At 37.3% G+C, this 16983-nt stretch overlaps 1 protein-coding gene across 3 annotated transcripts in view; it reads left to right on the top strand.

Annotated features, from left to right (window-relative positions):
- Nucleotides 1-7854: 7854 nt before the first annotated feature.
- Nucleotides 7855-16983, top strand: part of kcnq1.1 (potassium voltage-gated channel, KQT-like subfamily, member 1.1) — a 35879-nt gene continuing 26750 nt past the window's right edge. The window contains exons 1-2 of one of the 3 annotated variants that reach the window (XM_060859509.1): nucleotides 7855-7931; nucleotides 8887-9178. In XM_060859509.1, coding sequence (XP_060715492.1) covers nucleotides 8892-9178 — 287 coding nt within the window. In that variant the 5' untranslated portion in view covers nucleotides 7855-7931; nucleotides 8887-8891. Of the gene's footprint in view, nucleotides 7932-8537; nucleotides 9179-16983 lie in introns of those variants that run through there. The other 2 variants (XM_060859508.1, XM_060859510.1) reach the window with 2 other exon arrangements.

Genomic DNA, 16983 nt, shown 5'->3' with positions numbered 1-16983 from the left:
TTTATGCTGGACTGGACACATCTAAGGTTTTGAGCTTAAAAGCCAGAAAAGTAACGATGTCTTACATCTTAAAAACTGGTTTTGAGTCCAATCTCAGAACCGCAAAGAGGAGGTCAAGACAGTTAACTGCTCAGAGAGATGTCTGGATTGGATTTTGCCTCAAAAAAAATCTGTATAAGTGTTTGGATAAAATCATATTTCAAATGACAGTTGTGCGGTTAAGGTTCGATGTTGCAAAATAAAAGCAAAAATCAAGTCTTCCTTTGTTAGAATGAAAACATTCTCAGAAAAGGAGTTGCATTTGCAATTGATTTTTGTTGTTTAATCAGTGAAATACCAGGCATTGTTAGAAAACAAAGTATACCACTTTCTAGCATAGAATCTAATGGAAATCCTAAAGTAATATTTTGGATTACTTTTTCAGTATTTTTGGGAAATTCCTTTGTAATAGCCTTTAAACTAGGGATAAAAAACCAACCTGGGAAAGCTGCAAGAGGTTTTTTATTCTGACTATAGAAAACACTGATTTGAAAAAAAAGGGTTTAAAGTTAATGTGAAATAATGTGTGACAAAATGACTTCAGGAAAGATGTCCTTCAGAGATATTTTGACGTTCATATTCCTGTTGTATGAGAGAAACATTCGGTTTGAAACATACATGGTTGATGTGACCATTGAGCTTTGTGATCTGACGAATCTTGATGACCTCTACAAATAACTGCTAGGTTATAATTATTTTAATACACAAAGAAGGGCTAGCACAAAATGTCTGTGAAAGCAGTTGGACCCTTACAGTCTAAATATACTACCACTGATAAAAGTTAAATAGAATTACCATACAATACAGTATTTTATGTATTCTCTCTGTACCATCTTTCCAAGTACTTTTATGTAACATTGTGTCCAGATACCGAAACACAATTTATAAGCCATTAGTCTGAATGTATATTGCTTCTACAATCTAAGAGAGGTGAGGAGAGGTGAAACCACTTACAGTCCATGAGGAGAGCAAAGTGGGAGCTCACTGAAGAGCTATTTCTTTCTAATTTATTCCAGGTGTTAAAAAAAGCATGAAACACATTAGTATTCTTAGACAGTGTTGAACTCCTCTCCTTTCATTTGCTGGTTGTTCAAGGTTTTATACACGTTTATGAACTGCCTTGGGGGCAGGCTTCCCCTCTTCTTTCTACTGACACTCTCGACATGAAATGTATTGAATATCAATGCTTTCTGGTATCTAAAGGACAGAAACCCCATTGAATTCCCTCAAACACAGACATGGACAAAAAAAAATTCTTAGAAATCCACAAAGTCAAACAAAGGTACTCCAGAGAAAGAACCCTCTTCATTTCAAAAGCCGCTTCAGTGCCAGGGTTAAAAATATCCCTTACTTTCCTCAGAGGGCATCATCGCAGTTCACATTATCCAAGCCTCATGCAGTGAATAATATTCACACATGCCCAGACACACAACCACACACACAAACACACAGAGACCCAAGCAGAGGAATAAACTCAGGGATTAACACCTCAGGGTGTCAGAAAAACCAGTGTAACTCAGCATTCAAAGGCTGGCTACAGTTTTCACCTTTCCTGACTGAGCAGTTCTGAATCATAGTAAACCGAGAGCTTTCAGAACAGACGTTGTCTTTTTTAGACATTAGAATTAACATCCAGCCAAATGCCAGAAGGACACCCAGACAGTTTGTACAGCAACATCAGAGTAAACATATCATGCAATATGTAAATAATTGGATATGGATGTTTTTTGGGTTTGTTTTTTTTTGGCATGGTTTTGCTATGTGATCCAGCAAATTAGTTTTGAATGTCAGCTTTAATTTTCAGAGTATTTAAAGTTATGTTGGAAGAAATCATGGCCATTTTTATACCTAGCTGTCCTTTGCTGGAGTCATGCACAGGTTAATCTTCAACTTATATGCCCAGATCCCTACAGGCCTCTTATTAGTTTTTCTGAGAAATTCTAGCTTGGCCTTTTCATGAGGCTTACAAAGTGGTTTATTTCTTATTGTAAACCATCTGTGGTGATGCTCGTGTCTTTCTCTCTTTGTGGGAGTCTTTGACGCATCTTTGCTTAAATAATAAACAGTTTTTTTGTATGCTTCTTAGCAATGTACCAAACAAATGATTCTGACATCCTTAGAATAATCATGTATTCTCTAATGACGCATTCATGTGGGAGAATTTAAAAGAATGTGATACTTTCCATTCTTTGGACTGATTTGGACATCTTTGCCATTTTCAACACATGGTTGATAGACAGTTGCTGTGTTATTTAGTTTTTGCTGTTGGAATTAACTGTTCACAGTAGCATGTCTCTTAATATTTTTTTAATAGAATGTGATTTCCTTAGATGCATAGCATGTTCATGTAACCAGAATCCTAGTTTTCAGGAATGGTCAGTAAAAAATCACAACTATTAGAGTGCTACCAAAATTCCAACTTGGAATTACTGCTCCAAGGTCAATGTTGTTGTTTTCCCTAGTTTAGTAGTAATTACTGTTATCCCCTTATGTATGCAGCATTACTGATTAATTCTCATATTTTGATAGCCTGTAGCGGCCTTTACGGGTGTTGACCTTTCCCTGTTTATCATGTTGAGGGACGACAGATGTGAGTTCTATGGAAAATAAGTGATTACTAGAATCCCTGGGAGGGATGACTTTATCCTGTCATGATAATGTCTTTGGTGGAGCATTTCATGTTTGTGTCCTCGAACAGAAAGTAATAAAGTCTTTGGCTAACATTTCAGCTATGTCTTTGTGCACGAAAAGACATTACTGGAGAAAGTGTCTTTATTTTTTATTGTTTTGTGCATGATGGCTCATTTAAATGGGAGGACACTAGGTTCCATTTAGTTCAGTTTTTGTCACTGTTTCTACACCTCATCCTTTAGTCTAGAAATGAACATGCCTATAAAAATGGTACCTGACACATTCTTGGTACACAGTTAATCTAGTCAGTATATGAATGTTTTTATACCTACACAGCCTCAGAACTGTCTATACACACACACAAAACAGGCCTGAAGTCTACATGGGAGGAAACCAGAGTACCTGGAGAATACATGCAAAAGCTGCGCACACAAGGCACACAAGGTCACAAGGTGGTTGCAGGATAGTGGGTATACTGTAATATTTTTATGAAGGCTTTTTGATAATTCGGACTACAAACCAATAAAAGCCTTAGAAATACAGAAAGAACAAAAAGACCCACACAGGTTAAGCAGCAGAGAGTGCTTAGAGCTTTATAGTACTTGCCATTTCTCTTCCACAGGTCTAGACAGCATTGTTTCCAACAAGGCCACTTTTGCAGACAGCTGTTCTGCCCTCAGGTCATCACAGTTACTTAACTGGTCACAATGATTAAGCTACTGAAAAATAAGTTACCCATGGATTGAATTTTGGACCCTACTACAAGGTAACTATAAAAGAAGCAGCTTCACACACACTGTCCTCCAGAGAGAGTGTTTGTAATAGTCTGATTTTACCAATAACCCTCTAATATAAATGCTCAGCATGAACCATGGTATTGTCCACTCTTGTCTAATAGTGGACTACATCATGACGTTTGGATTATGAGGTTGTGCCTTGTTGAATGATTTCAGTTGGTGAAGGTCTATGATCATACACATCTACAGTTCAAGGGGGTCTATTTCAATAGTGCTACAAATGCAGAATATAAAAAATAATAATGCATTTTGAAAGTGCTATTTTTTCCTCTTTTTACCAGGGCTCATACACATGCAGCTTTGGCTTTATAAGTTTCAACCTGGCTGCTCTTTAATTAAATCAATTTGCTAAGCAATAGATAACAAATCAAATCTTCTGGTGTAACTCGGATGTAAGCCTCTATAGATTTCTCCATTTATCAATATAATTGTGTTTGGTAATTATACAAATCAGATATCAGACTGTTTTTTGCTCCACAGTACAGTTTTCTATACAAGAGAAGTAACAGTAATACAATGTCAAACAGCAATAATAATAATAATAATAATAATAATAATAATTGGCAATAATGCCATTAATGATCTGTTTTGTTTTGTTTTGCCATGAAATTATTTCCATCCTCACCTGGATAATGCCCCTTTTCCTTAAAAGATCAGAGAGGGTGTTGTCAGTTTACAGGAAATTGAACACTTATCAGCATTTTCACTTTCAATTTAGCTTGTAGACAGCAGAGGGCTCTAAAAGTTGCAAACTGCTCCTTTAAGAACTTATTCATATTATAATACGGTGATGCTACTGACATTTGGAAGCTTCAGGTAAACTACCTACCTTATTTTTTTTTCTATTACACTACTGCATGTAATCATATAACATAATAGCCAACTCAACTGTACCTGTGCAGTTGTACTAGATAGCTAAATCTGTCACTTTAGTGCCACTGTAAAACTCATTCAAAAGTCATCATTCAATCAAGATATGGTAGCTATCTTACATTGCAAACTGCTTTGAAAAAGATATTTTTAATGGATGTATCTGTAAAATCTAACCTTTTGTTTCAAACACTCAAAAACTTCACACATTGTAAAAACAATTTAGTTCAAAGTGTTTTATACTACACCCATCTAGTCCATTTAAAACACGTTTTTCTTTGTGTTCTGGGTTTCTTTATTTTTGCCTCAGAATACTGCATCAAAAATTGCCTGGTTCTATAAGCGAGAAGATGAGACTTTGATTACACAGAGACACCTCTGCCTCCTTATTCTTTTGTATTGGCATAGCTTGAAATCTTCACTTTGAAATATATATATATATATATATATATATATATATATATATATATATATATATATATATATATATATATATGTGTGTAGTAGATACGTATATATATACGTATACATATATATACACTCACTCACTCATTTTCTACCGCTTTTCCGAACTACCTCGGGTCACAGGGAGCCTGTGCCTATCTCAGGCGTCATTGGGCATCAAGGCAGGATACACCCTGGACGGAATGCCAACCCATCACAGGGCACACACACACACTCATTCACTCTAGCACTCACACACTATGGACAATTTTCCAGAGATGCCAATCAACCTACCATGCATGTCTTTGGACCGGGGGAGGAAACCGGAGTACCCGGAGGAAACCCCCGAGGCACGGGGAGAACATGCAAACTCCACACACACAAGGCGGAGGCGGGAATCGAACCCCCAACCCTGGAGGTGTGAGGCGAACGTGCTAACCACTAAGCCACCGTGCCCCCGTATATATATACACACATATATATATATGCCATGGCTATAAAGTACCCTGAAATTGACAGAACCCAGTAATAGCTCACTAAGTTTATACTCAGTTTGAGATATGCTATTTGATTAAATGACATTTGAATGACAAACCTTTTAATACTAAGATATAAATGTTCATTTTCATACATTGGCAGAGTGTTAGATCCTGCATGCACTATATTTGGTAAGTTTATACAATTTTTATTAGATTAAACAAGATGCCATTTCTTTACATCACCAGACAAGCCATGCAAGTTAGCTGAGATGTATTTCTCCCTTTCACTGAGCCTATTTGTAATTTTGCATATAAATATTATCGGATTTTCATTCAGTATCCAATTTTACCTCAATTACAAGGCTTGTTGAAATACTAGATGCTCTTTAAGTAAAAGAGTGGTGGCAGATGGGTGTAATTAAAGATTACAGTCTCTGTTGAGATCACATTAGCTGTTGGGAATTGGTACCCTTCTGAACAACTTGGATCACTCCCCTTTGAATTTTAAGGTAACAAATGATGGAGAGTGGTGAAAATACTTGGAAATAAAAAGCAAAATGAAAGTTAAAGAATACATCTGTTTGTGGGGTGAAATAAGAGAAATATTGAGATCATCAAAACAATTATTCACAACTGAATTACCCATTTTGTAAATGTGGCTCCAAGAATCTATGATGTGGAAAAGAACATCTTTACAGTTATGGATATAGTTGCATATTTTATAAATATAACCAGACCATTTCAGGTAAAATAAGATATTCTAGCAAACATTAACTCCTTTAGGCCTTCATAGAGTATTATAAAACATGTAGTAGATTCTCTGTAACAATATAAATATTTAAATCTAACATTACTTTTTTTTAAGTCATATTGCATTTTTAATAAACACTATGTCATGAAAACCATTAATAGCTATTATAATAATGACTGCTCTAATATTAAAGTTGGGTATCATAAGATATTAAAGATACACTTTTTCTAGTAATAATACAATAAATGTAAGTGACAGAGGAGAGAGAGGTCAAGGCTAAATGTTGTAATACTGCACTCTGCTGTACAATGTTATATATAGCAACCAGTCCAAAATGAATAGTGAACACTATTTACCCAGGAGATACTTCATATGACCTGCATTGAGCCATGTAGCTTTTGTTCCCTCTGTCAACTATGCCATGGTATAGCCTACATACTCTACAAAAGTGAAAACTAGCCATACTGTGTTGAGTTAAATGAGATGGTGGGTTAATATAAACAATAAGCCTTGCAGGTATTCTATTAAATAAACATTTGCCTTGAAAAATTTAGCCAGACATTCAACTTTGGTGGTTATTTTCTTACCTCATTTATACTGCACTCTTTGACAGCTGAATGGAACCCTAAGGAATCCTGAAATCTCCATCCATCTTTCTTTTAGGCAAGATATATGCACCCCTTATTTGCACACACACACACACACACAGTCTCTCTCTTTCTCTCTCTCTCTCTCTCTCTCTCTCTCTCTCTCTCTCTCTCTCAAGTGCAGTTTTATACATAGCCTTGTATATGCACACATGCACCTACACAGCTTGCATAGAAGGCAGTTATAAAAAAATCAAAAAAGTTAGTTAGAAAATCATCATCTCTTATGGTAAAAATCTTGCATACCAATCAGTTAATTGCAAAGAACTAGCACATCTTTTTTCCATATAAAAGAAAAAACGTCTGGGCTTTGATTACATCAGGGAACCTTTAATGCTATTTGACCTTCACTAGTTTAATTAAGACTGCCTTACTATAGTACTGTGTAGGTAAGATTTCCTGAGCAGCCTCAGTGCTGATGATCTCAGTATACATCTCTCTCAATATCTGCCTGTCAACAGTATCTGTCACCACTTTGGTGCTACATGACTTCAATAAAAACTCACTGCTCAGTGAATCAATGCTTCCCTTAATTCTCAAGAATGATCCAGCATGAATTCAAGGTCATGAGCAAGAGGTTTTACACTTTCACCCCTTTGCACGGGGAAGGGCATGTGCAACGAATGTGAAAGTTAAATCTATGGAAATGTAACTGGGAATACTTTCTTTAAAACCATCAACAGAAAATGCTTCTGCATCTTTAAAAGTTTACTTTTTAAAAAAAAAACTTTAAACAATGAACTAAAAATTATACTCAAGTTACGTGTGTTTTTATTGTCAATCATCTATATATCATAACATACATACATACTGTATACACTCAGAGAAATTGTAATTAAGTACAATGGTTCAACACATAATCCAGTAATACAGCACACTACATTATGGTACTACATAAAGTATATTGTATTACCATTTATAAAAAATATTTTATATCTCCTAACATGCATAAGACTGTAACAGATCATTTAACATTCAGAAATGTGTTGTGTCACAATATCAAGTATTAGCTTTATCCAGCACCAGCTTATAACCATAGATTGTGGTGTGGCAAGGCAAGTGATCCTGTATGAAGTCTGTATTTTTTTAAGCTGTTTTTGACATGCCTTTGTTCCGCTGTGTTCGATGCAGTCTGGTCTCATTGTAACCTCAGATTCCTGTCCTTGGCTGGCAGGTTTTAAAGTTGTAAAGAGTGGTTATTGGAGTTTCCAGACGTTTTCCTGTCAGCTGAAGTCAGTCTTGCCTTTCTCCTCTGACCTCTCTCATCAACAAGGTATGCTTGCAGAACTTCTCCTCACTGAATGTTTTTTATGGGGTTTTTTCCATGCAATTTCTGTATAAACTTATATAGCCTGCGTGTATTATTCAGCCACAACATAGTGAAAAGTCACTAAGATACATTTCTTCCCCAAGTTGATGTTTGATGTGAACATTAAGTGAAGCTCTTGACCTGTATCTGCAAGCATTTTATGCAAAGCGCTGCTGCAACGTGTGCACGTGTACAAACAAGTTGCCTCTATGGCATAAAATACTAACTGATTTTATAAGCACATTAATGAGTCGTTTATGTTATAGGTTTCTGTGGTGAAAAAAAGGCATTGCAGGTCAAAAAGGCCGCATATATGAACTTTGAGTTTAGCAAATACGCATGACATATGTGACAATGTTTAGCTAAGAGAGTTCAGAAGTACAGTCTATATGTCTATTTATCTGCATGAGCCAAATAATAGTTTCGTTACACAGCCCTGATAAGAACAGCTAATTTAACTACCTGTCGGATTTTGTCTAATCTCGCGTCACTCATCGGAAATGAATGAGGCTGAATTCCAAATGAGTTTCTTTATAAGCGCACTGCACAGGGTTTGGCTACAGGGGCCGACGTAGATGCACTAAAACTCCAATAGGAAGCGGGTTGAGATTTAGACTGGGATACAGAGCAGTAGCTCTGTTTGTCCGGCATGAGATCTGCGTTGTTCTTTGAGTCCCCTAACATCATGTAATAGCGTTCGTTCTTAAAATACTAACAACCAAAGTGAGAATATATGTGCAAATTGGGCGAATGTAGGTCAAATCAAGCTGGTGTTATTTTGGAAAGATATTGGGTCAATTGACTAACTACATTTAACTACTAACTACATTATGTGACATCACAAAAAAAAACTCTGCCGGCAAGTGAAATTTGCTCTGCGTTCTTTTTTCCTCTCATGTTGGTCTCTTTTCGCCGCCAGACAACATGAACGTGTCCGACTCCTGGCGCGTCGGAGAGTCTTCGGCTCCAGCGTTGGAGATGTCAGAGAGGCCGAACGCGCCGGACGCACGGGAGCGGAGCGCACAGCTGGACGTTACCGCGCCACCGGCGATCGCTCAGCGCAGAACCTCTCACCTGTACGGCTACGGACACCGGATGTCCGTGTACAGCACTACGCGACCCGTCCTTACCCGGGCTTACCTTCAAGGACAGGTGTACAACTTTCTAGAAAGACCGTCGGGATGGAAATGCTTTGTGTATCACTTTACAGTGTGAGTACTAGCGCTGAGAATAAAAAAAAGCCTGAAAACATATAATATTTAAACATATTCTCAAAATATAATATATATATATATATATATATATATATATATATATATATATATATATATATATATATATATATATATATATATTATACTTAAGGCGTTCCTCTGAATCTGAGACTGTAAAACAAAATGTTCATTCAAAAAGTAACCTGTTAAACAAGTGCAAGTAAAACAAAATCAAATGAATGCGAACTTAGAACTGCTACATGTGGTGAGTGTTTTAGAGCTGCTACATGTGGTGAGTGGTCTAGAACTGCTACATGTGGTGAGTGGTCTAGAACTGCTACACGTGGTGAGTGGTCTAGAACTGCTACATGTGGTGAATCGTCTAGAACTGCTACATGTGGTGAGTGGTCTAGAACTACTACATGTGGTGAATCGTCTAGAACTGCTACATGTGGTGAGTGGTCTAGAACTGCTACACGTGGTGAGTGGTCTAGAACTGCTACCTGTGGTGAGTGAATGTTTTAGAGCTGCAACAGATGGTGAGGGTTCTAGCACTGGGACTGTTGGTGAGTGTTTTAGAATGGATACATTTGTTAAGTGTTATGGAACTGTGAAAGTGATTGTTCTAGAACTGCTACCATGTGGTGTGCATTTTAGAACTGCAACAGTTGGTAGGTGTTCTAGACAGCTAAATTTGTTACGTTTTCTAGAATTGCAACAGTTTCTGAGTGATCTATAACAGCTAGATTTGGTGAATGTTCTAAAACGGCAACAGTTGGAGAGTGTCTTAGAGCCACGACAGATTGTGACTGTTCTAGAACCAATACATTTGGTGAGAGTTCTAGGACTGTAAAAAGTGACGGTCCTAGAATTGCAACAGTGAATTTTCTGAAACTGCCACATTTGGCTGACGCAATTATGACAGTTGGTTTATCTAGAACTACTTTACTTGGTAGGTGTTCAGAATCACAGCAGAAGAGGGTACACTAAATAGGGCACACTCCCAATTATTTTGATGGTTATTATGATGTAATATCTTACATTAATGACATTTTATGATGTAAGAATGTATTGCAATATTAATATAACATCATTATTTCACATTTAAGGGGTAGGGGAATTGTTTAAGAGGAGAATACAATAAAGAAGAAAGCTGCAGTTACATATCTTTCTCAGCAGCAACTGTCTTTGTGACATGCAGAAATCAAGGTCAAAATGAATGGGAGGGAATTAATAATATTAATATTAAGCACAACGCTCCAGCAGTCGGTCCATGACGTGAGTGTTTACTATCAGGTGATATTCCTGAGTGTGAAGATTTCACTCATGGTGTGAGAAGTCTTGTTTTCAGGATCAGCTGGACAGTGTGAGAAAAAATGTGCAGAATGAAGGCACCAGCTGCCTGTCATGTTCTCTATACTTAGCAGGAGAGGAGGTGATAATGGGCTGCTAAACTTGGCAGCAGCATGGTGGCTCTCTGGAGCCCAGCGGCCTGCTGCCCTCTTGACCTACTGCTGCTGGGTAGTGATAGAGAGGGATTTTGGGAGTGTTAGTGTACCTTCTGTGTGCTAGGCTGCATAGATAACATGTCCAGTGAGCACATGGGCTTTTACAAGATTGCTTTTAAAGTGTAGGTTTCATCTATGTTGAGCCTGCCAGACAAACCAAGTAAGGAATTACAATCTCTCTGTACTCACAAATGCTATTTTTTATGCTATATATATGAATATTTCAAGTCAATCACGAAAAATCTTTCCGAAGTATCATGCAATAAGAAGTACTAACCTTTATACCATATATAGGTGCTCTCTATTTCCAATTGAAATTCAGCCTATGGCATGTATGCAGACTGAATAAGTTTCACACATCCTGCTACAATTTGGTAACTTTTGTTCCTAAAATGTCAAAACCTACACTTGGATTTGCAGGAAAAAATAGGAAGCAAGGAGAGAAAATGTAAGGAAAGAAAGTTGGCCATCGGTCAATGCCAACTGGTTTTATTAAACCAGTTCATATGCACCAGTAAGAAGACTGTCAGCACAAGAAAGTGTGATGCTAAATCTTTTCTTAACATTGTTCATTCAATTTGCTGTCACATTACAAAGTCTTGAATAGAAGGCAGGCAAGCAAAGCAATCTGAGATGTGTACCTTCTTGTCTTTGCTCGAACTGCAGCAAAGGCACTTGTTTAGAGGATGAACTGTACTTAAAGCATGACCAGTCAGTGTGTGTATGCATGTCTTTGTGTGTGCATCTGCATCCTAGTGCATGCCTGATTATGCATGTGCTGATGTGTACATGTGGATTAGGTTTCTAGCACATTGTTTATGATCACGAGACTGAGTGATAGAGGACAGAGTGGAATGCATGCTATTGCCACGTGAGACGCGTACTGAGAGCCGGAAGGCAATATACCGAACAGACAAGCTAAACACAATAACACTAATATATGCCTTTATATATATATAAAATTTATATATAATTTATGAATAGAACATCATTAGTTGAATGGTAGAAGTCCATATCACTAGCCAGATAAAAGCCCTTTTTTGTAATTCTGTGTAGTTGATAAGTCAGTGGTAAAGATTGTAATTCCCCTTGCTGCCAGAATGTCACTGTTTAATCTTTCAGCAAGGCCCTTAACCCTCAGCAGCTCCACAGTCGTCAGTCATGTACAACAGCTGACTCAGAGCTCTTACCCTAATTTAGTAAGTTGGCATGTTTTTCATTCATTCATCTACAGTAATCTCTGTATCGTAGTCGCAGTGGCTCTGAAGCTTGGATTAAGGTGTGAGTGGGGAAATGGTGTAATACATACACTCATTCACACATAGGAACAATTTATCATAACCAGTCCACCCTACCAGCATGTTTTTAAGGTGGGAGGATGCTAGAGGAAACACATGTGAGTATCAACCGAAAGAAAGAAAAATGTCTACTGACCTTGGTGACATGGTGATAACAGATTCGCTTTCCTTCCCACAAGTACCACCAGGGTGACTGTAAAGCTGGTGTATAATCACCTGGGGTAAAAGACAAGACCTCTCATTTACTCTTGAAGAGAAAATAATAGTAATGCTATTTGAGAGGCTCTGTTAGCTCCAGAAATTAGGACAGCACAAAAAGACAAAAAAAAAGACAACATATTTAGAACCTTAGGGTTTTGTTCTTTTGCTCTGTATCTTGTTAAAAATTAGATGTTTAGAGATCTAAGACACAGATATCTGTTTAGAGACCTAAGGAACAACCCTTAGAAAAAACACACATTGACCACACAAATCAGTGATAGGACAGTGTCAATGTGATTTTGTAATATTTTGACCAAGAGGACAAACCCAAGCCCTTCAGAAACACTTACCTGTAATTAAAATATCATTTAATTATTGACTATTTGGCATATAACATATATTTACTATAAGTATCGCAATGACTGGTATCAAGTAATGCATAGCACTGTGACATCACAGGTTTTATTTCAAAACCTTGTTAGTCACTCGACCTACTTTATTTTGAGTACCAATTAGCATGAGCACTTTTTGCTGAGCTCTGCTGGTTTCGCTGAAACACAGATGTATTATTCATATAAAACATTGTATCTGCGAGCTGTTTTGTAGTTTCTTTAGAAATACAAGGCAAGAGGGCTGCAGGTTGTTTTAGTATTGAATAGCTCTACTGAAGGCCATAATAGTGCACGTTCCTGGTAAAAATGATTACAGTAATGACTGATGAAGATGAAACTTCTGACAGACAGCCATTTCCCAATAGACTGTATCCTTACGTCTCTGGCCCCTCCCTGTGTCAGCGCTGACAGCTAACAGCTGGCCTTCCTTTGTCATAACAGCAGCTGTGCTGCATGCTGTGTGCTCTTTGGTTGTGTTTTGCTGGTTGGTAATTTCTTTTAAATGCATGAATGAGGCGTTTACATGTTGGCTGACATGCTGTACAAAACGTCTCTCTGATGTTGATTGAAAACAAAAAAGTGTGGGATAACAACTGCCATTCTGGCGCTACTATCCAATTGCAGGTTTGCTGTCTAGAACAATTAACTCACAATTATTTTATAGTTAACCTTGATCCATAGCACCAAACGAATTAAACTGAATCAGCCTACATTAAAAAAAAAGTTGTGCTCAAACGTTTGCATACCCTGAAAGAAATTGTTAAACATTGCCATTTATTTGGCAGAGAGTTGTTTGTCTTCTTTTCAAAAACCTAATGATAACTGAAATTACCTAAACAACCCTGATCAAAAGTTTACATATCTTTGAATGTTTGTCACATTATAAACACACAAATTGACATACAGAGGTTTAAATGGCTATTAAAGGGAAGTTTCCAGATCTGTGACTAATTGTAATTGTAATTAGTGTCTATGCATAAATAATTAGTGAGTTTTTCAGCTCATGAGGTGATGCACTGATTTGGCTGGATACTGAACCATGGGGAAGACAAAAGAACTGCCCATGGACCTGCGTAATAAGGTAGTTGAACTTTATAAAGCAGGAAAAGGATATAAAAATATATCTCAACACTTGCCAGTCAATACTGTTCAAACTCTGATAAAGAGGTGGAAAATACGTGGTTCTGTAGATACTAAGCCTGCTCCGGAAAAAAGTGGTGGTCTTGTTTCTAGTAGCACAATAAGGACGTACTTGAACAAAAATTACCTCAAGTTTCCAGGAGAAAACCCTAACTGCGCCCATGACACAAAAAGGCCGCCTTCAGTACGCCAGACAGCAACTAAACAAGACTCACAGCTTCAGGAGCAGAGTCATTTGGAGTGTTGAGTCCAAAATTAAATTTTATTGTCACAACCATAAACACTGTTTGGTGAGGAGTCAACAAGGTGATGGTGAAAAGTACAGTGGTGGATCTCCTGGGGCTGTTTGAGCTCCAGTGACACAGGGAAGTTGACGGCAAGTTGAATGCAGCATGTTATTAGAAAATACTAGCAGACAGTTTGCATTTTACAGCACAAAAGCTGCGCATGGGACGCTCTTAAATGTTCAGAAATGACCATGACACAAAGCACAAGGCAAGGTTGGCTCTCTAATGGCTACAGAAGAAAAAGTTTCTGAAGAGGCCATCATAGTCTCCTGACCTCAATATCATCGAGCCACTTTGGGGAGATCTCTCGTGCAGTTTGTGCAATACCAAAAAAAATTTACAGAAACTGGAGGCATTTTGCCAAGAAGAATGGGCAGCTATACCACCTTAGAGAATTAAGGACCTCATGCACAATTATTACAAAAGACTGCCATCGTTGATGCTGAAGGGGTCAATACACCATATTAAGAAATAATGGTATGCAAACTTTTGAACAGGACTGTGCCAATCTGTTAAGCCTTACACATTATCTTGAGTCCTATAAGAAGTAAAATACATTTGTTTTGCCTTCTCGCTCATGTTTTCTTTAAAAAATGGTATACATCTTGCAAATTCTCCCAAGGTATGCAAACTTTTGAGCACAACTATGTATGTACATATTTAATAACTTCATTGCAGTAATATAAGTAACCTTATTAATTTGATGTTCTCTAAACCCATTCAGTGGCTAGTACTGTTTATCTGATTCATTCTAATATCCTGTCTTTTAATATACTGCAGTTCTTCACTGAATTATTGTAGAAAAAAACGGTAGAGCTGCTCAAGGTAAAACTCGCTTATCTCTCAATAAGGAAAACAGTTTTATCTTGCAATGAGAGGGCTTGAAGCAGTTTTTGTTGGTCCAGCTATTCAGGCATGCAGTTGACCTTGTACGAGAGCAACCCAGGGATGTGTTTAACCTCCAACCCTGTGTTTAAGCTCACCTGGACTTTACACTTGGTAGATAAACACCAAAATTGGTTATTGACACTTTAAACACACACATACACACACAAGATCAAACAGATTAAAGTCTTATTTATGTAAAGTAGAAGCATTTCAGATGATCCCAAGGTGGCTCATTAAAACATTTAACTAATTAGGGCAGACGGTAATGTTAGCATTGTGTTTTGTGAACCCTAAGAATTTATCAGCAGAAGGTAACTTTTTTTTTCTTCTTGTTGTTTGCTGTTTTACATGATGCACCGTACAACTATTAGACTTTTTCCCCAACAAACTTTTATATCTGAGATCTTGTGAGCAGAGAGTCTGACGTCAGGTAAAGACCTGGGCCAGAGGACTGTCCTTGACATTGCTAAGCTGTCTGTGAACTTTCACAGACATTTACAGTATTGTGAAAAAGTTTTTCTACTTTACATTTTTTCTTAAAAAAATGTTCTCGTTGTTGTACATGAAGCTACATTAAGCTTTTATGTCCTGCTTTGGAACCCTGTTAGACAAGCAAGTGCCCCATCCTGACGTCATCTGATATTTTGTATGATTTAATTATTTGTGAAATAAAATGACAATAAGCTTGACAATTTCAATAGATTTTCTCACTCGTCTTTCTATTTTGAAAAGATTTGTGGACACATGGGCCAGAAATGTAGTTCCTATATAAGCAAGGGCAGATTTTGTTTTTGCAATATACCAATAGACTTATGTGACAATTTGTTTTTATAAGGATGATGTCTTTACACAAACTCCATTTTATCTGTTAAAGTCTGAATGGATGGCAACACTCAGGAGATAGAATTATTTTGTGCATTTTCACTTTGTGGATAACAGCACAAAAAGTGTACGGAAACTTGGCTAATGATCAGAGTTACGACGCAATTCATTAAATCATTCATTTATCTTCATTAACGGCTTTGTCCTTTCTATTTGCGGAACACGGCATGGAGCAGGAACTCACCTTGGATTGGATCCCAGCCCATGGCAGGGCAACATGCACACATACAAGAGAAACTGAGCATAGGTAACCCACCTACTAGGTTGGAAATCAAAAAACATGAGTTAGGCATAATAACTCTTCAGAGAGTAAAATAAGCTCAAGCTCCACCTGTGAGGTGCCAATTCTTTTGAACTAGAATTTTGGAGATTTTTTTTTTTAATTTGATTCCCAACTCAAATACTGATCTACAGAGTAGTAAACATTGACAGGTGCTGTATTGCTTTTTGATGACATGTCCAGAATTAAACAAACTAAAGGGGGTGTTAAGAATCAATTCCTTAAGACGTATTTACGATAAGACTAAACATAAAATGGATTTAAATTCTAATTATATATACTGCATTTCACCTTTGTTGTTTGTGGAGCCCCAAATAGTACATGGAAATTAAGACAAGAGTTTGAGGTCTTCACCTATACATCTTTGCCTGTTGACCAAACAACTAATCTAACTTCCATTCATTCAAAAGATCAGTAGTTCTACTCTGTCCACCTCCTCACCCTATCATGAAGACACAGAAGTCTCAGAAACCAGTGGAGGAACGTTTTTTCCATCATCTAATAAGCCAGGTTATAATAAAAATAATATGTAGGTAATAAAAGAAATGTGTCATTTTCACTGTATACTACTTTGCTTAAAAAAATAGCTTCCTTGCTTGTAACATTTGATCATTAATAATTTAACTACCACTTAAATTAACTCCTGAGTGCACAAAACCTCTTTCAAACCTGTTTGTGTATTTTCTCATTTCTGTAAGGTTTTTAAAACGTTAATTCTTCGGTGCCAGGATATGGATTCAAAGGGCGGTGCTAGTCCTACTGTGGGCATGTGGTAGCGTAGTGGTTAAGGTGTTGGTCTACCAATAGGAAGGCTATGAGTTCGATCCCAGGTCCACAAAGCTGCCCCTGCTGGGCCCCTGAGCAAGGCCCTTAATCCTCAGTTGTATACAAATTGGATAATGTAAGTTGTTCTGTATAATGGTGTC

The sequence above is a fragment of the Tachysurus vachellii genome, chromosome 23 (genome assembly GCF_030014155.1).
Source record: "Tachysurus vachellii isolate PV-2020 chromosome 23, HZAU_Pvac_v1, whole genome shotgun sequence".
NCBI classification, from domain to species: Eukaryota; Metazoa; Chordata; class Actinopteri; order Siluriformes; family Bagridae; genus Tachysurus; species Tachysurus vachellii.
This window is presented reverse-complemented; position numbering and strand designations above follow the sequence as displayed.